The sequence below is a fragment of the Chanodichthys erythropterus genome, chromosome 8 (assembly GCF_024489055.1).
Source record: "Chanodichthys erythropterus isolate Z2021 chromosome 8, ASM2448905v1, whole genome shotgun sequence".
Taxonomy (NCBI): Eukaryota; Metazoa; Chordata; class Actinopteri; order Cypriniformes; family Xenocyprididae; genus Chanodichthys; species Chanodichthys erythropterus.
The window spans coordinates 46,411,398-46,438,868 of record NC_090228.1 but is presented as its reverse complement, the minus strand read 5'-3'; the positions used below and the strand labels follow the sequence as shown (position 1 = coordinate 46,438,868).

The 27,471-nt window shown below is 36.2% G+C and overlaps 1 protein-coding gene and 1 long non-coding RNA gene across 3 annotated transcripts; one reads left to right on the top strand and one right to left on the bottom strand.

Moving 5' to 3' along the window:
- Window positions 1–2,492: 2,492 nt before the first annotated feature.
- On the top strand, window positions 2,493–9,794 carry LOC137024085 (uncharacterized). 2 transcript variants are annotated; one of them, XR_010895628.1, is made up of 5 exons: window positions 2,493–2,881; window positions 3,879–3,957; window positions 4,445–4,493; window positions 5,107–5,167; window positions 9,666–9,794. It is a non-coding gene; the product is annotated as an uncharacterized lncRNA (long non-coding RNA). The 2 variants fall into 2 exon arrangements; XR_010895627.1 differs by lacking the exon at window positions 3,879–3,957.
- A 12,140-nt stretch (window positions 9,795–21,934) lies between these two features.
- On the bottom strand, window positions 21,935–23,467 carry LOC137024084 (uncharacterized). Its single transcript, XM_067391250.1, has 4 exons — window positions 23,073–23,467; window positions 22,859–22,912; window positions 22,637–22,768; window positions 21,935–22,455 (listed from the first exon to the last, which is right to left on the bottom strand). The coding sequence occupies exons 1-4, from the start codon at window positions 23,443–23,445 to the stop codon at window positions 22,151–22,153; spliced, it is 864 nt and encodes a 287-aa protein (XP_067247351.1). The 5' UTR covers window positions 23,446–23,467; the 3' UTR covers window positions 21,935–22,150.
- Window positions 23,468–27,471: the final 4,004 nt, after the last annotated feature.

The following is a 27,471-nucleotide window of genomic DNA, read 5'->3' as shown; positions in this document are numbered from 1 at the left end:
CTCAGGCCCCTTGGCTTCCTGGAAAAGCAGTCAGGAATGGACGTCTTTAGTGACACCAGCCTCTCACTTACACTGGCCACATCTCCTGATGACATCCGGAAATCTGTTCTTCCTCTTGTCCACAAAAGCAGCAACTTTTTCATTACCCCAAGACAGCTCTGGTGCATGTAATCAATAGGGAATGATTTTATCATGTCAATCGGGAGGACAGAGAAGGGTGAAATCTGCTCTTCTTGGTGATGTTCAGGTTGCCAGCACTCCCTGAATGATTCATCTGTCCTCATGGTCAGGTTATTTGTCTCAGGATATATCATCCGGCCATCCCACGATCCCCTCTGGGTGCATCTGTCACACCCATAATATCCAGAAAACTGCTTTACACACTTGACCATTGATTTTGCAGGAGCATCGCAGGTAACACATCGTACTTGGATGTTTAAGCGTCTGCCTCCCCAGGTCAGACCATCCTGGATTAGCTCTGCCAATTCCTGAACCGTGTCATTAACAAAGTTCAGTGTTTTGGGTTTGGATGCAGCAGAGGATATGCACAGGGGGAAAATGCATTCAGGTGACAGGTTTATGGAACAGAGAACTGGCCAGAGGGATAGGTTTGAACTTTTAAATAATGGTAGCCCATCAATATTTATAGACAGATCAAGTGACTGCAGGTCATCTGTCACAGCTGCTGGATATCTGGTAAGATGTCTGGAGAGCTGATCTGCTACATTAAATTGCACACTCTCGACACCATCTTTGGTAGTATGTTCATACTGGTTCTTGTTTCCAAAGAGTGTCCTTGCAGTATGGGGGAGTTCTGCATGCCCATGTCTTTTGAGTATGTTTAAGAGAGCATCCACAGCATTATGCTTGACTTGAAATGTACATGCCCATTCAGAAAGTTCTTCCCTAAGCTTGTGTGTAAGATCTTGTTCATTCTCAGAACCTGACAGGGCTAGATCTGGAAATATTCCAAGAATTTCCTCCTCAAAGTGCTGGTTGTGACCATGACTGTCACTTTCAGCAACTCTGACCATCTCAACTGAACTGTGAGTTTCTTTGTTGGCTGCCTTTTGTGCCCTTGACACTCTAGCCCAGATTTTGTTGTACTGCCTCCTACGCTCTCTGGATGTCATGAAACTACTGTACTGGTGTCTCTGCCAATAATTCAATAAATTATGTTTTCATTATACTTCCAGATTTAATCTGTTTTTTGTTTTTTTTTTGTTTTCTAAAACTACTAGTATCAACTATATAACTTGATTTGGTACTGAACTTACCTTTTTGGATGACATATTTGGCAGAAGTACAAAGGCTGAGAAAAAAGAAATGAACATTAATTAATACATATACATTAAACTATTTAAAACACGATAAATTAAAAAGCTGCTCTTTTCCTCAGATGTACCCCCAACTCACCACCATACTGTTAAAAGTGCTTTTGTTTTTTTAAACATTCAGGTGACACTTTACAATAAGGTCTTATTCGTTAATGTATAAATTAACATGAACTAACAATAAACAATACATTTTCGTTCCTCAGATGAGACGTTAAACTGAGGTCTTGACTCTCTATGGTCATTAAAATTCTCAGGATGTACTTCAAAAAGAGTAGGGGTGTAACGCCGACATCCTGGCCAAATTTGTCTATTGGCCTCTGACCATCATGGCCTTCTAATCATCCCCATACACTGATTGGCTTCATCACTCAGTCTCCTCTCCACCAATAAGCTGATGTGTGGTGGGTGTTCTGGCACAATATGGCTAGACAACCCTAGACAACATTGGTGGTGTTTGAGGAGATTCACCCTTCAATATATAAAGAACTTTGAGTGCCCAGAAAAAAGCTACATAAATGTAATAATTACTATTATTATTTGTTACACTATTATTAATAAAAATCCAGTTTTTCATTGTTTGTTCATGTTAGTTCACAGTGCATTAACTAATCTTAGCAAAATACATATTTTGATTTTAGATAATATGAGTAAATGTTAAAACTAAGATTAATAAAATGCTTTATTAAAGATTAATAAATGTTTTTAAAAGTATTGTTCATTCTGGTGTTACCTATATTTTTATAACATTAAGTTGGGTGTTTACTTAAGTAAAGGTGAAGTAAATATCAGAGATGCTTTTTTAGCTTGTGGCAAAGCATCTCTGATGTTTACTTCACCTTTACTTAATATGGTAAAATCTTATCATGTTTATAATAAACTTAATAAGTGTTATTTTTGTGACATAAAGCATGTAAAACTAAAGTTTTAACAAGTGGATTTGTTTTTAAGTGAACAATCTATAAATTGTTCCTAGTTAGAATTTTTCATGTTTAAATGTATCATTGAAATATACATTTTAATTGAATTAATTTAAATTTTAATGTATACATGTTAAAAGATAATTCCAAAAAGATCTGTATTAGTTATACATAAAATCAGACCGAATCAATGGTCTGCACAATCTGCACCCAGCTGTGACCTTGGGAATAAGTTCCTTAAGTGACAAACACAGGAGGTTAATTATTATTGTGATTTGGTCCCAACGCCACTTGCACTGGTGTTTATGGTCCGTTTATGGTCCGCTTAAATAACTATTTTCCAGTGTGTTTGCACCATATATTGTATTATTTTGTTATATTGTTAAAAAAAAAAAAGGTTGGAATGATTTGCACAGCATTCAACCCTTTTTTATGGTCTATGATTCAGCCTTAGATGCCTAACTTTGATTGAGCTCCAATACAATAGGTGGCGACATGCATATAGTGTGCTGACACCAGTAAACCTACAGGTGAACAGGAAGTTGGGCCATATCTGCCTATGATACGACATGCATACAAGCTCGTCTGGCAGACGGAAGACTACGGGTACAGAAACCCCTTTAAAAGGTAAGATCTTATATAATTTAAACGTTAAAACGAGTTCAATTATCATTGTTGTTTGCTTTACTATGATTCAATAGTCTTGACTGATGCGTCTCGAGCTACTGATTGTACGATCTCACGCACATCGCTCGCGCTATAAATGTATCTCGCGCACTTCACCCGCAGCGTACGTTTGTATGGATGAAATGTTAATATATTAATACATTTACTTACCACAAATGTAACCGTGTCTAGTTTCCGCGAAGAAAGTGGTGTAATTGACCTGCGACGTACTAAACGTAACGTTACTATAAATTTACTAAAACACGAGAACTATCCTTAACCTATGAACGACGCGAACACTTAAAAAATTAAACAAATATGTCTACAAACCTAGTATAAACTAACTAATCTTATTTTAAAACACGTATGAACAGTAAATATACACAACTTAACTCACTAACGTTATATGCTACGAAAACTACAAACCTTAACCTAACTTAACAAACTGTACACTAACTAATATAAATACTATAAATAGAAACGAAAACTTAACCTATAACGAATACTTAACGAAGTAACTAACTTATCTAACAATTAACTACAAAATACACGCAATTTATAAGTAAAAAATACGAAATCAAGTCTCTTTCCACCACCGTCTTCAACCAACAAACGTTAATTCCGTTATGTCAGTTATTAAGTATCACTCGCGAGGCGCGTTCCATGCATTCCAATCTATTTTATTCCCGCTCTCAGTCAGGAACTATAATACACATGATAACAACGAGATGATTTTACACAAATCGTTTACTTTCAACATATTAGACAGGCATAATTTGATTATATATGGGTTAATAACCCATATAACCCTAAATAAATTTCATAATTGAAAGCAGCATAGCTTTTGGTTTGGCTGAATTTTAATTGTGATGTACAGCTTGTCAGTTCATCAAAGTCTAACTAATGTATGTTCTCTAAGTGGGTTCCCTATTAATGAGAGGCTTACCATTTACTCTAGACTTTCAGGCTGATGATGAAACATCCCATTTGTGAAGACACAGATGCTAAATTCCATAATAACAGTGGAGGATTGGAGTGTAAGGACATTCAGTGTCAAATTTCCTGACTAAAATGTTTTAATTTAGTAGTATTCAAGAAGCTGAGCTTCTGGCTATTGTTAAAAACTAAGTTAAAAAAAACTTTGCTTATAGAAAGAATGGGCAGCTTGGTCCATTTTTTTGGGGGGGTAAGGTTCGAATTGACGTTTATAAGCCATATGACACTGTGTGTGATGTGAGACAAGTAGTGCACTGAGTAGCCCTCTAGTTTCATTAGGACGCATTTGGTCACATCAGGGCATTATGACATGCAGATAAGTGATGGGTGTCTGGATTGAAAGACAAGAATTAGAGGAGATCCAGTGTCCATCTGAAGCAAGATGGATGCTGCCCCACCACCAGGAAATGTTTTGGGATTAATGGGTTTAACGTCTAAGATGACTGAATGATGGATGAATGAATCAATGCTTCACACACAACCTAACAATTGATGCTTATTACTGTCTCATCTGTTTCTGTGTTCCAGTGCCTGGTGTCATAGAATTTACTTCCTGGATTGAAGGATGAAGCTTTAGGTAATCAAATTCAAATGACACGCCACTATCTGGAACCTTATCAAATTAGTTTTTTTTTTTTTAATTCCTTTCTTGATATTTTCATAACACATTGATTAGGGCTGCAATGTATCCATGTGAACCAAATGAATATGGGGTGTTCAGTACGTAACATGCAGATTATTAAGTTTATCAGACATGAGGTCAGTTCTGTACCCTGATTAAACTACTTTTTGACAATACTCTGATGACACTGTTAAGTCTGTTATATCAAGATCAGGATATATCAGTTAATCAGTCTGAAATAGAGAATTTTGTGCAGTTGTGCAATGTAAATCATCTTATGGTAAATGTTTAAAAAACTATGGAAATGATAGGTTAGGTGATAATATCATCAAACAGGTGGATACCTATTCTTATCTAGGTGTGGTCATTGACTGTTCAGTTGCTTGGAAAGCCCACATTAATTGTCTCTGCTCAAATTTCCAGCAACGACTGTATTTTAAGAAGACTTATGCTGGGTACACACTAAAAGATTTTTACAATCGTATAAGATTTTCAAAATGTGAGAGACCACAAACATGAGGACAGAAAACCCTAGATTTAACCAGAAATCTCGCAAAATCTCTTTCAGAATAAACTTGACGGATGATTGGCAGGGAGAAATGATGTTAATGGTGTTTGGAATGATTTTGGTAAGTTTTACATGATACAAAAATTCAGCCCTGGCACTATAGCCACACCAGCCCACATTACCAAACAAACTGTGCTATTTTGAGACACCATTTAGTTACCACTTGTAGTACACTTGAACCCATAACATTACAAATACAGAGATAATGTTAAAAGCACATTTTAGTTCACATTCATGGTGTCTCAAAATAGCACAGTTGAATATATTTCTCAAGTCACCTTTATTTATATAGCACTTTTTACAATGCAGATTGTGTCAAAACAGCTTTACATTGATAATTGGTACATAATTTCGCTGCATGGCAGCTCTTAAAGAATAGTGTCAATGCAGGCAGATCAAAGCACTGTTGAATAAATGTCAAGTGTCCCCAACTAAGCAAGCCAAAGGTGACAGCGGCAAGGAACCCAAACTCCATCAGGTGACAGCAGGTGGCAAATAGGTATTAAAATGGAGAAAAAAAAGATTAAAAGATTATCTTAACAAGTACTGAAGAATAATTTTATTAAAAAATACTATGGAAGTACAAAATTAAGACCAATCTATTAAGTACAAAATTAGTGTGCAAAAATAGAGCACTTTAAGTAGCCTACATTATGGAAGTGTACTTTTTTTCACCTGGGTTGTTATGTTTTTGACCTGTTTTTGACTATATTGCAACTTTGCAAGTAGCGGACAGTACACTGTTTACCCTAAATCTCACCTTATCTACTGATATTTCAGTCAGGTATTCAGTAACAGGCTAGCTAACACTTGTAACCAATTATCACAAAGCAATAACTTTTTAAAATATAAACAGGTTTTATATGGAGGACCAGGAGTGCCACTTAAAAATAAAAAGAAGAATCAATTTAATAATTCAAACATAAAAATGTATATAAATAAATCACTTTTTATATGGGCAAATTAATAGACATATTTAAAGTTATTTAATTCCTGTTTTTAAATGTAGTTTAATAAAACAATAAAACAGTAAGTTTTAAAAATCACTTTTGAATGTATAAATAAATAGACAAATTTGATATGGGTTATTTAATTCATTTTTTAAAACGTAGATCAATAAAACAATAAAAAGTACATTAGTAAATCTTTTTAAATGTGCATTTAAATCGCTTTTTTAAAAAGAATTTGGCAAATGCTTTTCTTTGTCGGTTTGCCAAACGCTTTTCTTTATCCATTTGTCAATCGAGTGGTAAAATGCCATTGGACAGTACACATGTGGGAGCAACCAATCAACTTTAAAAACTATAAATATCTCGAAACCCACAACATTTCACTAATGGCTGGGTGCAGGATTTATATTCTGAAGGAAGGACTGCGATAACACAGTAGTAAACGATAATGATGATGATGTCGTGTTAACTGTATATCATAAGTGCCTGATTAAGGATGGTTTAGTGTTTTGATCAGGAAGAATTTTGAACTAATACTACCCCTTTTTTCATGCATTTTTTTCTTTATTGCATTAAGTACATAAACCAATGTATAACACGATAAACATTGTTCCAATAAACAAGGCATCATCAGAGATGGATGTAGAATTTAAGTGTATTTTATTATAGTACATTCTGATATAGTATACCTTTTAGAGCCAAAATAATTTGTAAATTATTGTCCTCCATCTACCTCTGTGCTGTCAGGGTCAATGACATTATGGGTCTTTTTTTTTTTTTTTTTTCAAAAGGCCTTTATAATAATAAAAACAAAGATATGTCGTGCAAGTTAAATATAGTATTAACAGGATAATTACTAATATACACAATCTGTAAACCAGATAAGTGCATATACCTGTGAACTCATAAAATAAATCTACAAATCGGCATGAAAAATTTAATTATGCATGCTTTATTGTTCATGCAAGACTGGATAAAGCATAAGTACATTTTTACACTACAATTCTACAAAAGATTCAAACATGCGTTGTCAGATTGGATGGTTTCTCTGTGAAAATCTCAAAACAGTCAATAATGTCTGCTACTCTGTATTTAAACAAAGGAGACATATTTCTGTGCAAATCATCTCTGTCTGCCCATACAGCTGAAAGCTTCAGGTTAGCATATAGATATGACAGTTTCATTGAATGTTCTGTATACTGTCTCAGGGGAACATGAGAAGTGTTGTGCAGGCAGATCAAATCTGAGGTACATTAAGGTTCACAGAAGCATTTGAAATTTGTATTTGTTGCGTCTGGAATCGAAGGCACAAAAAAAAAAGAAATTGTAATAACGCCATAAAGGTTCCCAGGTTTGGCAGACACGTATAGTACATTAACATCATCATCTCCAAAACAAACATCAGACATCCTGTACATATCATGTCGGTTTACTTCTGCACATGCAGATCACCATCTCCTCCAGCCTCCTGCATCTTCTCAGTGTGAAGATGATCACTTTCTCCAGCCTGATGGACCATAGTGTCAGCTGACTGACTTGGGTAAAGTTGGTTTTATATTCGCACATTCGGACATCCGTATTCAATAGCCTTGTTAATCACACTACATTGGACATTCACAAGTAAATATGCCATTAAACAATACTTGCCTATTTTGATTGACTGTGAAAAATGTTGTAAGTTGACAATCGTCGGTTGTCAATATCATGTCGCTGCTTAAAATTCGCAAACGTTAATTTATTGCATATTTATTGGAAAGTCTGAATTTATCAGAAGTCTGAATGTGCGAATATAAAACCAACTTTACCCAAGTAGCTGACTGCATTGTTTTTCCTTACTTAGTGTCTGTGTGTGCATCTCAATCAGCTCTGAGCTCTCCTGATCAGTGCCCTAACTACTGAACTAGGGAGCTGATTGAGACACAGCCTGTGTTTAATGCTGATGTGGCCTTAATGTAGGGAGGGATGGTGTCCAGTTGGGTCAGTCTTCATAATCTTTAAGCAGGCTGATCTGCAATGAAATCAGAAGGTTTTTAGCTACATAACGTAAGACCACAGCTGTAAAAAGTAGTCAGAAATTTAGAATCAGCATATGGATACAGAGCAAAAATGTTGTACCTTAAGTATATCAAATAAAAATGCCTTAGCAAAATTAAGAATAAAAAAAAAAAAATGTAGACATATTCAAGGGATTCGGTTTAAATTGACTATTGTTTCATAGCACATACAATCCAAAACAATGCATTGCTATAACATTTGCTACTTTAGAAAACAGAAATCTCTAACTCACCTTTGTGAAAATGTAGAGAGCAAGCATACGTGAATGGAGATATCTTGACGAAAGTGATGTTTTGCGTCTCACCGCGGCAACCCATGCGATCCGGCGCCTCTGTTACTGCCTCTACATACTCTCCGTACAGCCTTTTTTCAAGTAGGAAACCGACTAAATCTAATCTCGTAGTAAAGTTTTTGACATTTTCTATCGTGGGACATATTATTGCAGCTTTTCACACAACAAAAGTGTGCCATTTTTACAATGAAAAGAAGCCAAAGAAGAAACAACTCTGCACTGATACAGAGATTGTTTGGATACCTCACAAATGGCGGCGACACCCATAATGCACTTCGGTTTTCACCAGTGTTACGTCACCTGACAAAGACCGATTGCCAATCCGCCCATGGTATAAACACTTGTGCTGTTGCCACAAATCGACTAGCTGATCCTCCATCTCTGCTGTCAATCCATTTAACTCCTCCATGAATGGGTTTATGTTTCTGTCTTTTGTCAGCTCGCTTTCTGATTGGATGTAGTTTTAAATCATAATCTTCGGAGTTTGTCCTCAGGGTTGGTCCCACACCTCAGGATTTGTCAGGAACATGTTAAATATTTACGATTCACGATCGCGGCGCTTTCGACGTTCTTCCGAGCAGATTCAGTCACTCTTAACACACCTCACACCACAGGAAAATATAATATAATCTGTAGAACCATCAAGATAATCGGATATTGCCTAGGATTGTCGGACAGAGAACTTGGTCCAAAATCAGCCCTAATATCTTGTAGTGTGTACCCAGCATTAGGTTGTTTGGTGTAAATCAGAGAATTATGCAACTATTTTATCAAGCAGTTTTAGGTAGTCTATTAAATTATGGGATTCAAGGTTGGTATTGAAATCTTTCAGTCCAATTAAAATCGCAGCTTGCACATCTTGTTAAAACTGCAATGAAAGTTATAGGTGTAAGAGACTACACATCACTTCAATTAATTTATGAGTCATTGATTCTTAATAATGCACAGAAAATAGTGAGTGATCTTAACCATGTTTTATTCCCAATGTATAAATTTCTGCCATTAGGAAAACTTTAAAACGTTATAGAGTTCCACATTGTGAAAGCAACCATTGCAAAAAAACATTACATTTTTACATAATACATAATACATATATACATATATATATATATATATATGTGTGTAATAACGGGGGTTGGAATGACCTTGTGTTGCAGCTTGACCAACAATTTTTCAGTTAAAACTATGGGTGTAGAATGTGATATAGCCCAAGTTTACATGAAGTTTGTCTTACCTGTATCTTTTTCATTTTTCCTTTCCAGCAATTCGGCATTGGACTCGTTTCAATCCATTTTGGCCTCTCCTGCATTTGCTGTTTGGAAATCATTGCTTGCGCCTGATTCAGCAGCTGTCATTCTGCATTTTTTTTTTTTTTTTTTTTTTTACATTTTGAACCCTTAGCAATAATAAAATTTCCATTTGTAGTTAAGTTTGTTTTTCCTTGTGTGGATTTTCTATGCAAAAAAAATATGTATTTCACAGTACTTGTGGATGCAGAAATACAGGAATATACAAAGACTCTGCATGAAAAAAAACATCATTTTTAATCAGCAAATATATATATATATATAATGGTGGATATTTTCACTATTGCATGAATATGCACACTGATTTAGATTATGAAGCTCACATTATATTGACATTTAAAATTCATCAATGGTAGGGGAAATTATTTAATAAAAACAATTACAAGGTGTCAAATCTTTCAAATCTCTTTATTCATTTTAAATGCAATAGAATTATAGTATGAATATAAACAAGTTTAGTTGGATCCTTGTAATATAATCAGTAAAGGATCCATATAAATGCCATGTTTTACAGAATATTGAGTAGTTACTAAGAAAACTTTGTTCCAGAGTTTTTGTTAGTAGTACCAGCAACAAATACCCATTTTTATTTATTTATTTTTATTTTTTTATATTTTACCATGGTTTATTTGCACTAAATCCATAGTAATGTCAATCTGCATAAACTCCATTATCAAGGATAAATTGGGTTAATTTTGGTGAATAATCAGGTTTCAACTGAATAAGGATGTTTGGCCCTATGTGTAAGTCACTGGTGATTCATTGTGTCACTGGTGTTACTGTTTTTTTGTCTGTCACATTAAATAAAATGTGTCATATGTGACTTGATAATTCTACATTAATTGAATTCTGCTACACTCAAGAATTAAGATGTAAAGGATTGCATTGTTTATAACTGTTTTTCAAATATTTCATAATATATTCATTGTTATAGCAAGTACTTGGTTGCACAATTAAATTAACATAATTCAATCACACTTTTAACTAACCTGATTGAAATATATATATATATATATATATATATATATATATATATATATATATATATATATATTTCAAACACACAATCTCCTTATTTTTTGAATTATCATTATTATTTAACTCTGGTTACTTTACTTCTCTGGCTTTTCTAAAAGTTATGAAATATTACTTCTCAATTTTTCAGCACATGCAGTCAGTGACAAAAAATGGTACATGATGTCTTTAAATGAAAAAAAATAAAAAATCATAAAGCTGTCAAATTTGTATTCATAAAGTCAATGTGTAATATAATAATGTGGTCTAAGTTTAAACATTAGAAAAAGAAATACATTTTAAGACATTTTGTCATACCAAAAGTGGACTTTTCTGTAGAATGACCCGAATTCAAATGGACCTACTATTAAGTGTTGTTATGGAAATATCAGATGAGGGACAAAGACTTGAATGTCCTCCGAACGTCCGCCAGCGAACGTTACAAAGCGGACCAAACGCGGACGTCCTCCGAACGTCCGACAGCGAACGTTACAAAGCGGACCTACTGCGGACTTAACGGACGTTCAAAACGTCCGGGGGACGTCCCTTGTTTGCTGGGTTGTGATGGCTATCTGCTGATACACTTAATTCATTAACATTTAATCATATTATATATGGTCACACAGTATGGTTAATGTTTACGATGTTAATATGTATTTGCTTGCTAGATAATTTTTTTAAATCTAGTATTGTATACTCCCCGCTCGTCTTCACATGTAACATAGTAAAACATGGTTTTACTACAGTAATGTTGTAGTAACTAAAAAACATTACAGAATCGTAAGGTCATTGTGCTTCTTTATATTTTATCATGCAGAATGTAATGTGTGTGTATTAATGTGTTGAGAGGGACATCCCTGGATCACAGTGAAGTCAAACATCTTCAAACACATATGGCTCACAGAAGATTGCTGTTGTAATTATTTTTAAAGAAGCCCTGAAACCCTATATATATATATGCCCTTTTTCAGTTTCAGCACATGCCCCTCAAAAGGTCTGTGCACGGCCCTGGTTTTATTCGAATTTTGTCATGTTCTATGTTAAAATATTAGCCCCAGCTGAATGTTAGCTTTTAGCACATGTGCTGTATGTGCTCTCTGCTGTGTAACTGCGCCATCTAAGGGCTGCGTTATTCTCTCTCCATTTAATTTATGTAAAATATGTAAAATGATGGTTACTTGAGTTTATATTTTCACTGTATTAATGTGAATTGTCTGTATTCGTGATTTATATTTTATTTTCATGGATGTATGCTTTAAGAATTTTTCCACTATATATATGTTCACACTCAATTTGAGAAAATGTATATAATAAGAGTCTCGTAGCTCGTCCTGCTGACGTTAAATGCGACATCGATGTGCTATATGTTGTTTGCTGATAAGCCTTTTGGTGCTGTTTTCCCAGTTTTATCTCATCACAGATACAGTAAAGCAACCCTGTGACCATCCACCTGTTCTCCGAGTGAATTTGTTCCATCTACACACACACAGTCACATATATACCACTAATAAGTACAGTAATGTGTCTTACTAGTTAACACACATAAGTGCCTGTATTACCCACAATTGTCCATAAGTACAACATGTACATATCATTAGTAAGTACAGTAATGTGTCTGTTAGCTATCAAGTACTGACACTATAAGTAAGTGCCTGTTATTACCCAACACTTGTCTATAGGTACAAAGTAGTTACCATGTACTTACCATTGGGAAGTACAGCAGTGTTTATTATTAGTTTCCATGTACATACATGTCAGGTAAGTACCTTGTGTTACCACTCTTGTACAACATAATTACTATATATGTACCAGGAAAGTACACGTACTGTAAAATAAAGTGCTACTAATTTTCCTTTAATTTGTCCAGCTAATCTAGGCTTGTCTAGTCTTATTCATTTACATTGTTAGGGCTCTATTTTTTAAACAGCCAATGAAATCCATTATATGGACCGTGTTTTGATTACAATCTTTTATTATATTGGAAAAAGGTTTTTAAACTATCATTAAATTATCATCATCAAAACACCTGCTATAGTGATATTGCCAAAAAAGTTAACGTCCACTCATGTATAGCATCTACTGTTATAATATGTGTGTTTTTTTAACATGTTAAAAAAAAAAAAAAAAAATCATAATGTGGCAAAAACTGCACATGTCCACCCTGTCATGGAAGGCTTAGTGACAGGGTGAACAATGATAGGGTGGATATTTTTGGTTAAAGTTAGCATTTAATGAACACATGGTGTAGCTGCAGTTAGCTAAGTGATTCACTGTTGAAGCTGACTGTGCACTGTTTAAATGTATATATTTTGAATTTCTGCAAATTTTTTATGTTAATTCATTTTTCACAATGACAGGGTAGAATGAGGATGTTCGGAGTAGGGATGGGCATTTCAAGCAAAAATAATATTTGAAGATTACTGGGAATTATTTGATTATTATTCTAAAATCACACCCCTCCCCCACATACATACACACATGTATAGGTTACACACGCATAAACGGAGAGAGAACGTGAGAGAGACCATTCACACGTTCAATCTTTTTTCCAAGACCATTCATAATGGTGCGGAGCACAGTGAGCATTTTCAATAGACAGAAGTTGAGGTTCAAACAGTTCATTCATTAGTTTAGTTGATGCACATTGTATTGTAGGAATTGAGGACGAACCAGACAAATGAATCTTCTAGACGATTCGTTCAAACATAACTCCATACAAAACTCATTTCAACACTCCAGATCCCAAATCAACACACTGTCACACCACTGTCTATCCAGCAGAGGGAAACAGAGAGCACAAGACCTTCCACAACTTCCTCCTGATTTCCTGTTCATTAATAGCTCAATGATATCACCTGTGCCTGGCTTGTTAGTGTGTGTGTGGGCATATATAAAACCTGCATTTATTTGTATCCTTGCTCAGTCTTGAAGTTATTTTGTTCAGACAGATATTTTGGCCTATGTTTGAATTACTTTGAGAGACTTTTTACTCAGAACTTTGACCTGCTTATTTGGAAGCTTTACTTTATGTTTTTTGGACCTTTTTACCTTGTGAATCTGTACCTTCTTCAGCCCTGCTTCTGATGTTAATTTTTATGTTTATTCAAGGAGGACACTAAGTAAAGACTGTTTTTCTCCAATCCTGCCTTGTGTGGTTCTCTGCAATTTGGGTCTAAACTGCTCTGTGGTGTAGTGGCTAGAGCATTGGGCTACCAACAATACATTCTGGGTTCTAGCCCTGGTTGTGACACACACAGGACCCAAAATCAGAAAAACTGTCATTTGTTCCATTCAGTCTATCAAATGCTTATGCTCATCACTCACAATTCATGTAATTGTTGTAACTATTGAATGGTTGATTGAAAGTGTGCCTTGTTTGGTATGAGTGTAAATCTCTATTCATAATTCAAATTTTGGCTTGAATAAAATCTGTGTAAAATGTATCATATTCTTTTTAGAGAAATCATGTCTAAACTGTACTCTCTGTATTCTCTGCTGAGAGCAGGAAAGTTAAGCGATCACAGGAAACATTTCATTTATGATCAGGGGAAGTGAAAAGCCACCTCTGAAACAAAGACGATTGGTCAGAACTCCTCAAAGAGGTTGGACAAACACCTCAGTTTAAATATTCAGTACTTGATGACAATTTAGGACCAGAATCGGAATAGAAATGATGACATTGATGAGCAGATGATGAAGAGCAGTTTGATTCAAGCCAGCCAACTTACTCTCGTCTCACTCACTTTCCTTTCTTTTAGCCACGAGGGAGACTCCACTCCTCCGCCAGCGCACCAGAACATGTTTGGCTTCCCATGACATCAATCCGGACCCGAAAATACCTGCAGCAAATCAAAAGAACCTGGGAAACACCTTTCTCCAAGCCAAGGACGCCTATGAAGGAAATTCCCAATTAAAGACACAAACAACAAATGCAAGTACCTCCAGATTCTAGCCAAACTGGTGCATTGATATAAAGTCTAATAACCTGCCAAAGAAGCGATAGAAGGGATAAATTAATGATTAATGGTTCATTCAGATCAGTCTTATGAAGTGCATATATTGCTAGGAATATGCTTCATCATTTCACTCTCTTAAAACTCATTCTTACCTCACTTCTTTTCTTTTAGCAACTCGTGTGAACGTGTGTGTGTGCATGTGTGTGTTAGATAGTTTGTGTTAGAATAAATCAATAAAGTCTCATTTATATTTTTAAAGAGAAGTGTCTTATGTTCTTACGAATTTAATGTCTTTAACTGCCAACCTATTCTTACCTTGCTAATAAATAGTGTTTTCACGATAGTTGGATATTCATATCTGCTACAGAGCTTATAGTAACGGCCAGAGCAAATGAACAATTCAGTTGCTCGGTCATAAAATAAGTAACTCTTTTAAAATTCCCTATAAATTAATTAATAATTCCTTTAGCCAATTTGTTTTACAAAATCTTAGGACAGCTGCGGGCATTAAAGTAAAATTTTTAAATTTGAGTACATATGATAGAAGTTGTTGACTATCCCACTGATTTAACCCTCTGGAGTCTGAGGCTGATTTGGGGCTTGGAGAAGTTTTGACATGCCCTTACATTTGTGCTTTTTTTAGTTGTTCATAAACATATAAATTACAAAAGTGTCATTACACTGACAAAACTAGGCTACAATAATATGTGAGGAACATGTATGTACGTGTTTGTATTTTTGAAGGAATAATGTTTATGCGTGGTTTTTGAAAAAACAAAAACTTAAGTCACTGAAATAAGGCCAAAAAAAGTATATTAAATCTATGTTCACAAGACTTCTGGGTATTGGAGGTTGTAGACTAGAGTTTTTGCTTCAGAATTTTGTAAAAATTATGCTGCCTACTCCTTCATATAAAACAATATTGATTTAGTTTTTGTAAGACTCTTTTTGTCAAGAAACACAGTATGTGTGGGCGTGAATCTGCATGAATAATGGGCCATTTACGCCTGAGAAGACAAAGGAATCACATAGTAATGATCTGAAATGACTTGTATATTAATGAGGCCTATCAGTCAGGTAGGCTCTGTAATAATGTCTCAGCTCATCATAAACAGCAATACTGTGAAATATTATTACAACTTAAAATAATGGTATTCTATTATATTCTTTAAAATATTATGTATTTCTGTGGTGCAAAGTGTCTGAACAATTATGTTACCTCTATGGCATTTCATATAGGCTTTTAGCTTGAAAGCATGCACATTTGGAGAAATATTGATGGATTCTTATATATTTATGTCAATTTTCTATACTGAGAAATAATATTTATTGTCATCACTATGAGTGCTGGATACTGTGTTTTTAATTCATACTTGCAGCCAGAGGGCGCTCTTTACACCTTTAGTCCACAAATTCATAATATAAAGAAGAAAAGGAACTAGGAACTAATGGCATGTCTTCTAGAGATTGCTAACCATTGCTTTAACATCCAAATAAACACTTTTTAAGACAATAAATACACGATTGAGATGATGAATGCATGTATTGCCTCTGAATTTGCGTCTGAATAGCGCCGACTCCGTGGGCGTGGCCGCATTAGCGGATAATGAGCTGAATCACAGACTTCTGACATGGCTCTCTTTTCATACAGATTACATAAATACAGAATGTTTGTTTTCGATTTGACTTGCATGATTTAAAACCTGACATTTCAACATTTCTTTAGACGTAAGTGTCATTTTTTTTGTCATTAGTATTCATAAGTTACAGTTCATTTTCTGAGAACTATCAGATTGGACTTCGTTCAGAGGGAGAGGAGAGATCACGCATCATGTTAGTTTTCTTTATTTTACAAAAAGCACAACATTGTGTTTTTACTCTGAGTGTACACAAATAAAAGAAGATATTCTATAGTTTCAATTGATATATTACTTATGTCTCTATGACAAGAAATGACAGAGTATTTTAAGTCTGTTTTGCTGCAATGTGAAAAAAACCTGCAAAACGCGTTGGCGCGTTTTCAGACCTCAGGGAATTAACATGCTTGCTGTTTGTAGACAAAGTACAAAGTATAATTCCCGCTTGGTTCAGGGAAAAAAGAAACAAACTTGTAGCTGTGTACTTAACTATAACTGATATTTTGCCACATAATAGATTCAATACAGACCCAATGCAACTTGTTCTTTTATGCAAAGAGCTAAGTGTAAAGTACTTTGTAATGAACCAAGTTTTGGAATGTCTAATTCTAGAGGACACAGGCATTATGATAAGTGAATTGTAAAAAGTACTCTGGGTGATATTTCATGAGACAACTTGGGATCCCATTCTCTTGGTGGGTTTGTGGAGAACATCAGTAGGGCTCATAATTTTTTTATATTTTTTGATATCAACAAAGACATTTATAAGTGAACCACATTTATGTGGCAATGCAAGAATTGTACACTCTAATAAAAGCTGAGTGATTTAGACACTACTGCCACACAGTCTATATGTGGCACCAAGTGTGATTCTCCTTTTAACCAGCTTGCATTTTTTCACATTTGCCAGCCTGGGCTTCCGCCTGTTTAGGTATGACTTGTTTGAGGGTGTTGTATCTTATGACCTTACTTTGAGCATTCATCAGCTAGTCGAGGAAAAACAGTTCACATATATGCAATTAAATTGATGCAAAAAAAACATTTCCTTATTGTGGAAATGACACCAATAACAAACCAAGTCATGCCTAAACAATAAAAGAAAATACAAAAAAACAAAACAAAACAAAAGAAAGATACAAAAACTGAGGGTTATCAAAGACACTAGTGTAACGGATGGGAATGGGACAACGAAGTTAGAGATCCACGTGCAGGCTTTATTGACAGGAGAGTTTAGTCGTACAGGCAGTAGGTCAAACACCAGCAAACAGAAACAGGAAGGCAAGGCAAAAGAGTAGTCCAATACACAGGCAGAGGTCAAGACGGAGCAAACGATCATCATACAAGGAATCAGTCCAGGGTCAAAAACACAGGCTAGGCTAGGCAGAACAAAGAACACATGGAAATACACAGAAACAAGGCAGAAACAATACTCAGCCAATACCAAGATCCAGCGGCTTTTAAGAGCGCTTCCAGTCTAACCATGGACCCAGTCAACCAGCTACTACATCTTCCCAAAGGGACTTATCTATTCAGGAGTATGTTCACCAGTTTTGTGAGTTATCTTATCAAGTTCCATTTGATGATGTGGATATAAAGGACATTTTCCGTTTTGGTCTAGATGAGCCCATAAGATCCTGGTTTCCTGAAGGGAAGTTTTAGTCTAAGAGACTTTATGGACTATGCCCTAATATTGTGTGGTTCATCTTTCACTGTGGGAGAAACAGAGAACTTTAAGAACCCAAAAAAATTTTGGGGGGGGGGCAACTCCGACAAGCTCCGGTGGCAGCACACATTTCTATGCCTTCCAGATCCTGTTCATGGAATGGCCGTATCAGAGTCCGTTCCTGTATTTGCAGCCATTCCAGAAACTCGCCAGAAAGTTTTAGCAGATCTTCCACAGCCCTCAGCCAAGATGGCTGCCACACCTGAGCCTTCAGAGATTGCAGCACTGGCCATTATGGCCACAGCCATTTGTTGTGCGTGGGCAGCACATACATCGAATCCAGTCCATGAATCCACTCCAGAGCCCGCTCCAGTCCATGAATCTGCTCCAGAGCCTGATCCAGCCCACGGGTTCACTCCTGAGCCTGCTTCAACCTATGAGTCCAGTTCAGAATCCGCCTCATTCCGTGAGTCCACTCCAGAGTTTGCCGTGGTCCCAGAACCCAGCCTTGTGGGCTATGGACTTCCTGTCTGCCCGGATACGACCACAGAGGACATCCATGAGTTCCTTGTCTGCCCTCTTGTATCTGTTTGCTGGTGTTGGACCCTCTGCTTGTACAACTACGGTCTTCCTGTTTTATTAAAGCCTGCATTTGGATCTCCAACTCCGTTGTCCCGCTCCCATTCGTTACAACTAGGATCCTGTTTCATAAAGCAAGTTTACCAAATAATCCAGGTTTATTTCAGTAGTCTGATTATTTTGAACCAAATCAACTGACAATAAATCAGACTTAACTAAAAATTTACTTATTTGGTAAACTTGTTTTATGAAACAGACCCTAGCAGGGAGAAAAGGGCCTGACCCACCCCCACAAGCAACCACTCACTACACTCACACACTAGTGTCCCACACTAAAATGACAATGAGAAAGCCACACTTGTATGTTTAACACTTCACCTCAAAAAGTAGTTGGGTAAGGTACCCTTTTTACCAGTGTCTTGAGGGAACCCCCAGCAATTAACTCAATTAATAAAAAAACAAAAAAAGGAAATAAAACATCATGTGCAATTATATAACTTCACATAAGTGATTGTTCATATAATTGATCATTCATCAACAACTTATCTCAAGTTCCCTGTCCCCAGAATCCAAATCATACGAAAAGGAAACCCAATAACACAAATCCACAAACAATTATCCAACAAGGGAAAAGAATACCAACAAAATAAAGAACAAATTCACAAAAAAGACAAAACAAAATTCATCCATATCTCCTGCTGATTAAGGATGCACCACAACGTATATAAAACAGTTGGATGCTGCAACTTACTCTCGCTGCACTCAGGCTGTAACGACTGCAGAACACAAGCTTTAGATTACACACCAACATTACAAAAGTCACATACCACAGTCCCCATATCCACATACCTGAGAATAAGTGACCCGAACCACACAACTCCACTAGGACAAAGGCCAAACAGGGAAACAAGCGGCCAAAAAATGGCTGATTGCACACTCAACCCTTTTTTCGCGTCTTGCTTTTATTAGAGGCATAATCATGATAATGATTAACCAGCCCGACATCGCTGAGTCTAAGGGGCAAACTGATTGCAATCCTCCACCGGGGGAGGATAGAGGAAAATCCCCAACTGCTACATGAGGATTGTCAGTAAGAAACTGGAATGTTTCTGAACGGTTAGTGGAAAAATTTATGTAGTTGCTGTGGAGTTGATTCAACTCATCGACTACTAGCATGTGCCATCATGTTAATCTTTTTTGCAAATCCAGTTGAATTGACCCTCGTTTGTGAAGCAGTCCGGCGATGCCATTTGTTGTAGTCCTTAAACAGAGAATTCTGCAAAAGAAAATATCTCCCTTTGCATTGAACTTTAAAGATTGTAACTTTGCAGACGTGTTTAAGCTCAAACAGCAACATTACACACTAACTAAAGTTATAAAAAGTGAAATCATAATCAACCACCCCTTTAAGACCAATCCAGTGCAGAAAGTTACTTAAAACATTTAAAAATTAAGGTAAATTTATTCATTCTGACTATGACTTTTTAAAATAAGGATTTTTTTCAACCAAATGTTACATTGTAAATGTCCCATAATTTGGGTTAATCTGTCAAAACAATTAGAGATATGACAAAGGAATCACGCAATTTAAGACGATATCCTGTCCCTCTAACTCAATGAAACAACAGCTCAGTCACTGGGCAGTTGTGGATCAGATGTTACATCATCAGTTCAGTGTATTGTGAAGGAGTATCCCAAATGATTTGCTGATGTTGAAAAAAAAATGGTGACATGGTGGGAGATGGGTGTTACTCCATTCTACAACAAACTAAAAAAGGAGTAGAATATACAAACAGCAAAAATACTTTTGCACAACGATGCAGAGATTATGTGTTTGTATTTCTGATGTGTCCTCAGCAGAGCATGTGAGCGGAGCGGAGTGGGAGCGGAGCGGGGAGCGGAGAGTGGTAATATTTCCTTAAGAGCTCAGAGCGCCTTTCTGAAGATTCCGCTCCGCTCGCTCAATACGCTCAGCGCCGCTCGCTCAACCCAGAATGCCCGCAAAATCTTCAGCATCCCCAGTGGTTCTTCCAGCGCTGAGCGAGTGTTTTCTGCCGCTGGATTGCTTTCCCGGGCACACCGAATGAGCCTGAAGCCTGACGCTTTGTCCAAGCTAATGTTTCTTAAAGTGAATTCTAAAATCCAGTAAACATCAAGAGACGTTTTAATAGACCACAGTTCCCCGCAGTTATGGTCTATTTTAACTTGACACTAGAAAGTGTTTCTTTCATCGACGTCAGTTCATAATCTAAGCATTCTTTAAGTGCATTTTATCTTGTTTATGCTTCTCACAGGCTTTATAATCAAAATGTGTTTTGTAAAGATCTACGCATATTTCATCTCGTGTGTGTGCGTTTGTTTTAATGAACCTGTTTTGAATGTTCTATTATTGCACAACAACGGCAGCTAGCCTATTTTCACGGAAATATAAGTTAACGAAAATCAAATACACTTATTCAGTTTTTGCATTTTAGGTATGTTTGCTAAGGTTAAATTAATATATTTATTTTTTATATATTTCGTTTTGAAACATGATAGGCTAATTACTATTTATCAGCAACTCAGCATGAATAATTTTATACAATTATCCAAGAATTTCGGTACAAACAGTAAACAATTAGGCCTACTAGAGCAATTTTATGTCGGAGCGGGATCTGAGCGAGAATTGGTTTACGGCGACTCGGCGAGCGTGAGCGGAATATTAACGGAGCGCTTGCTTGGGCGGTTGAGCGACTGAGTGGAGCGCACGTCCATAGAGCGGAAAACTTAGCGGAGCGTCACACCGCTCCGCTTCGCTCACATGCTCTGGTCCTCAGTTCTAATTTACTCTGGGGAACGTTTTTTTTTGTTTGTTTTTTTTTGTTTTTGTTTTTTTACTATTATTTAAATTTATGTTTTCCTTAAAGTAGTAATTCTAGTATTTTTTTGTTAAAACCAGATTTCAGTGTTTTCATAATAAGAAAGTGCTGAATAAATTAATGCAGTGTTATGTTGATTATTGTATTTTTTTTATTTTTGTGTATATTCACAGCAATGTATTGTAGAAACATTACCATACTTCACAGTATTTAATTTTTAAGTATTGAGCAATATGTCTCAAGTAAACAAACAGAAAAACGGTTTGGGTCTTGTGTCAGTAATGGATCCGCGCATTACCATAGCTCCCTACCGCGCATTACCGAAGCAACCTAATATAGCCACTGCTGTTGCATTGTTGGGGAAATATTCGTGAAAATATGAGGAAAAGGAAATGCCACAATGTCTCTTTATTCTCTTCTTTATTTATGTAGAATAAAGAGATACAGATCAAACATCAGTAACAAGCTACACTTAAAAGGTATTATTTAACTTTCCAAGTTTAGTACTTGGGTCACATGTGGGATTCATGTCTGTCTCAGTGCTGAAACTCTTTATACAAAGTTACATGTATAGACAGCTCAGATGTTTGTACAGACTTTTATACAGTAATCTATTTCAAAACATTTCAAACACTAGTCCTTATTAATACAGGTCCATAAACAGGTCCTTATGTTAATGATTCTTCATGAGCTTCATCTTAAATCATATGCTAAAGTTTCAGAATTATTGGAATCACATTCTGCAAAGTTCCTGTTCTCTTAAGGGAAACAGTAGGAAACCACTGAAAGTGTTGAGGTTCTCCTGGCTATTGTCAGATATCCTCCTGTTAGGCCAAAGTCTCACATATACAACATCTCCAACTTCCAGGAGCAACACAACTCCATTCGAGGAGTTTAACCGATCCTGAGCCTGATAATCATGTGCTACAACCACCTGCTCTCCATTCTTAATAATGGATGCGGTTGCTCCAGTTCCACCATGACCAAATACAGAGATTCTGAACATGTACACTCCTTTCAGTGGGGCTCTGAAAACACCTAAATCAAATAACAAGAGACACAGAATCAGCTGTTTCCTGTATGATTGCTTCATTACCAAACACACTGTGTAATAGTTTTGAAAGATGGCAGATCATTTAATTCTCTTAAACACATTACACAACTGCAGAGAGGTCTGAATGGAGCAGAAAGTTTATGACTCCATTTCATTGATAATTACCTGTAAATGGGTTGTAGGCGTTCCCTATGTTTGTGAAGACGTTCCTGTAGGTTAGTGTAATGTTAGTGGTAAAAGGACCAATATATCCACTGCCAGATTCCATCAGTCCAGCTGAAAAAGCTATTTCTTTGTCTGTTATTGAAAAACATGCAATATTGTGATACATTACTCTATTACACTGAGAATATGTACTCTAAACTTATCATTCTTGCACACTTTCACCTCTATTTTCCTTTCTCAACTCCTCCACTTGACTCAGAGTAAGATTTAAAATTTCTGTGAAGGAATAAGGATTGTGTTAAATTACATTTATACTACGAATAGATAATCTAAACAATTTACACAGTATACACTCAACTTTAACTTTTACAATGTATTGCATTTGTGTTTTACTTTGAGGATCATTCATGAAAAAGTGAATGTTTTGGTGAGGTACCATCATCTTTCTTCTTCAGCTCTTCCAGGATAAACGTCTGTTGTTCCCTCAGTTGTGTCTCTAAAGCTCTGATGTTTTCTTTCTGCTCTGTATCCGCGGTGGTCAGTTCTCTGATGTTTGCTTTCTGCTCTGTAACGGTGGCGGTCAGTTCTCTCAGTGCTGCATGGATGTCAGGGATGCCCAGATTGCAGGATTGTTGGCTGTCAGTTGAAGCTTCAGCTCTCGAAGTGTCTGTTTGAGGTGGATTCTGTCTTCCGTCCTCAGAGCTGATCTGTTGACTGATCTCATTCTCATTGAGTCCTCCATCTACCTGCTGCTGAACGACAAACACAAAGGTTTCCAACAGCAGCAGTATACATACTAAAGCCTTCATTCTTCACTGATGTTTGTTTCCAGCTAATGTTTGCTCTGTCATTCCCACAGCCTCTCATGTTCCTTTTATAGTGTCCTGGTTTATTGTCTTTTGGACATGATTTATATTGCTCCAGATAAAACAAGTAATTCAAGTTAATTGTTAAACTTAATTAAAGGGTTCATGAAGTGAAAAATCAACTTTTCCTAGAGCGTTTGATATATATGAGGTCATCATACTGTAAGTATATCCTGTAAGTTTCAGAACTGAAAACTTCCTTGTTAGTCCAATAAAAGCTTTTATTGACACCAGACCCAGTGAACATAATCTTTACATAAACATAAAAGGTGTCTAGAATGTGCCTATCTATCATAGATAGGTGAAACTCCGCCTCTGCATAACAAATCAAAGCCTACTTCATCATTACAACATTAGCCCTGCCCATTGGTGTGTTAGTGAGATGAGGAGGAGAGAAGAGCAATACAGAACTAAAAATAATGTTACCTTTCAAAGTATCCTAATGCTAGGAATATGGTTATTTATTTTCAACAATGTGAATGTCTCTTTTATTTATTTGTATTCATTACATTTCACTGTGGATTCTTTGGTAAATCAACCACATTTCGGCACAGGCTTTACAAACAGACTTTTACGATATGGACTCGACAGTAATGCAACAACATGTAAGTAACTGTGTTAATTCTAATGCCTGATCTGATATGATGATTCATGTACAGTCAGATGTTCTTTGTCTATGTGTCAGTAAATCAAACCAGTGACTAAATGGTCAACTTCATGTTGTTTCTCTTAGTAGGATGAAAATAATCTGTTATTTAAATAGTAATTAAATTATATAAAGGAAGTGATCAAAGAACACTCCCTTTGTAATCGCTGGAGCTGTCAATCAATCAGCGCAAGTTTATCGGTGACTGAGTTCTGGACTCATGCCAAAACTACCGTTTTATTCAATGAATCTCTTAGTTATCACTTTCACTGTTAGTGAAGATGAAAGCATTTGTTAGTGTGCAGAAATTGAGTTGTAATGACGAGATCACTGCTTTCATGTGCTCAACATCATGTCTATGATCGGCTGCTCATCACTGCAGCCTTTCATGCCACGATCTAAATGTAATGCCATAGGTGTAAATGTAGTTGCAACACTTTCCACAGTTAGTTAACCTTGAGAGCTGTAATAGTAAAAAATCTGCTAAAAGTTTTCGATAGAGTAATACTTATCTATTTCAAATGGAAAGATTTTAGCCAATCACAGCAGTGGGCATTTACATGCCCCTTTAAACAGAAAAAAAGGCTAAAATTAGGGTAGGAAAAATGCCTTTTATTTCTAAATGATGACAATTTTTGATGTAAAAAGCATAGTAACATTATAAGTGCACCCCAAGAAACATTATAAAACAAACTTAAACCCCTTTAAAAGGAATGTTCCAGGCTCAGTAGATGTTTAGCTCTATTTATAACGTTTGTGACGCTGTGTGTCACCTTTCCGCCCACTGCTGCTTCCTTCCACTCCCCACCAGAGGTCTCCATTTCACCATTAAGACTTTTTCATTGCACACACGCAGTCACTTCACTCTGGACTACATTTCCCACAATTCCCTAGCTGGGCACTGATCGCACTCCCATCAGGAACCCTTTATAAGCTGCACTTCCTACACTTGTTGCCAAGCATTGTTTTGGCTTTCGTTTGTATCCCGTGTTTTCCTCGTTGTTGGCTGTGTTGTCCCTGTTGTTGGCTTATTTCTTAGTAGATGTCTTTACTAACTACCTTACTAACTATTAATAAGCAGTAATTAGGAGTTTGTTGAGGGTAAAGTCATAGTTAATAGTTTATATGTGTTCCCTATGTTAGTGTTACCTAACTTTCTTTTGAGTCTTAGGACCTAGGGGGGTAGGAATAAAAGAGAGAACTTTTAACAGAATTTTGTTCCTTAGTGAGTACAAACGACTTTGAATGATTAACTATAAGTTTGTGTTGGCCTGTTATTGGGCTATCATCCAATGTGCTAAAATGGCCTTGACGGTCCAATACATACACCAACAGCTTCCAGCTACACACTTGGGATCAGCTCCTGATGACTCTGATGAAGCTGTGTCTTAATTTATTGCAGGGTGATCTTGCTGAAAAATGTGGTTTCAAAACCTGGTGTTATGATAAATTCAAACTGAAAATTCAGGGTTCCTGGAATCCCTTCGTCCAGGCGATGATGTAATTTCAGACAGAGGCTTCACGAATACCGATCTCCTCTATGAAAGATAGGTGAAACTTGTCATTCCAGCATTCACCAAGAGAGGCACGCAGCTCCCTGAAGAAGACACCACCAACACCAGGCACATCACTAATGTATGTGTCCATGTTGAGCGGGTCATATGACTGAAAAACTTCGAAATCCTTTTTTACAGCACTTCCAATTAACCTCACCGCTAAAATTGATCGAAATTTAATGAATTTGCCCTGTGTAACCTTCTAAGCAACATCATTTCTGATGTAGAGGATGAATAAGTGTCGGTTTGTAGGTTTGTTCCACGTCTGTGCTGTGCTGTGGTTTTGATTGAACTAATCAGTGTAAATATGTACGTAGTTATTTTTATAAACCTTTACAATGTGGCCAGATGTTACCTATCTGTAAGCAGTTATTTCTATAAACCTTTACAATATGATCAAATGTTATCTTTTGTGAAGTTTTTTTTTTATCTTTACAATGTGGCAATATGTTAGCTAATTTCTCATAAAACAATATAATGTGAGCTCTGTAGATTCCCCTTAAAATTTAAAGGAATGAAGTCTTCTGATTTAAATGGAAAAAGTCATGTCAAGTTTGCAAATGACTTCCACCTTTGTTTATTACATATGAAAAATAAATGGTGAAATATTACCTCTACATGAAGGTCAGTAAAAGGTGTCTAGCTTCCTGATAACAACAAACACTCTTACAACTGATTTTATACAACTGATATTTAATTATACATTTTCTAAAACAAATCACAAAGTTATTTCTTGTTTAACAGAACTGATTTAAAATAATTCCAGTCTTCTTCACCTACACCCTCTACATGCTGCTCCATCAATTCCTGACAGTCCCATGGTTTTCTCTGGCCACTTCTTCGTATCGTCTACCCACGTTAACAATGACAATATGAGACAATCTTATCTTTGTATAAAGTTTTCTCCGTGCTCCCAATTTAAAACATTTACGGCATTAACGTTATTTGTCACTTCGTTAAAGTTATAGCTCGCTATAAACAATCTTCTAACCGACCATCCACTAGGTGTCTGACTCTAGGCGTCATCACCCTAGCTTCTGACGTCGACGGTTCCAGACTCGATGATGATGATGCTGTGAGTGATCACATAAGTAGCTTCAGCTTTGTGTTTTTATTTAGGTAAAATAGTTTAAATATTTCGACATAATGTGAATAACGTTAGGTGAAAATAACTTACAACTCTCCAGCTGATCTGCCACATCCCATAGCAAACTAGACAATGAATTACAAATGAAAAAACAACAACAACATTACATGAAAATGAAAATGGTTCCCACGTTTATGGCAGAGTAAAGCAGAACTTAGGACACATCAGAAATACAAACACATAATTCAAGTCTTCAAATTTGGTCTCTCTGTGTCATTGTGCAAAAGTATTTTTTTCCTGTTTGTATATTCTAGTTGTTTTTTAGTTTGTTGTAGAATGGAGAAACACCCTTCTCCCACCATGTCACCATTTTTTTCCAACATTAGCAAATCATTTGGGATATTCCTTCACAATACACTGAATGACTCTGTGACACAAAGCTCTGGTAGGGTTAGGATCATGATGTAACATCTGATCCACAACTGCCCAGTGACTGAGCTGTTGTTTCATCTAAAAAACATAGTTGAACTGAGGAACAGTGACAGCATATTGTCTTAAATTGTGAAAGATTAATTTGCCATATCTCTAATTGTTTTTACAGTAAGATTAAACCTAATTATGGGACATTTACAATGTAACATTTAGTTGAAAAAAAAATCCCGTATTTTAGAAAGTCATAG

What these genes read in the sequence shown, in the direction of transcription:
- LOC137024084 (XM_067391250.1), bottom strand. Translation starts at nt 23,445, where the DNA reads ATGAAGGCTTTAGTATGTATACTGCTGCTGTTGGAAACCTTTGTGTTT. An exon ending in GCTGAAGAAGAAAGATGATG is followed by an intron (nt 22,913 to 23,072) that starts GTACCTCACCAA and finishes ATTCCTTCACAG; the next exon opens with AAATTTTAAATCTTACTCTG. An exon ending in CGCCTACAACCCATTTACAG is followed by an intron (nt 22,456 to 22,636) that starts GTAATTATCAAT and finishes TATTTGATTTAG; the next exon opens with GTGTTTTCAGAGCCCCACTG.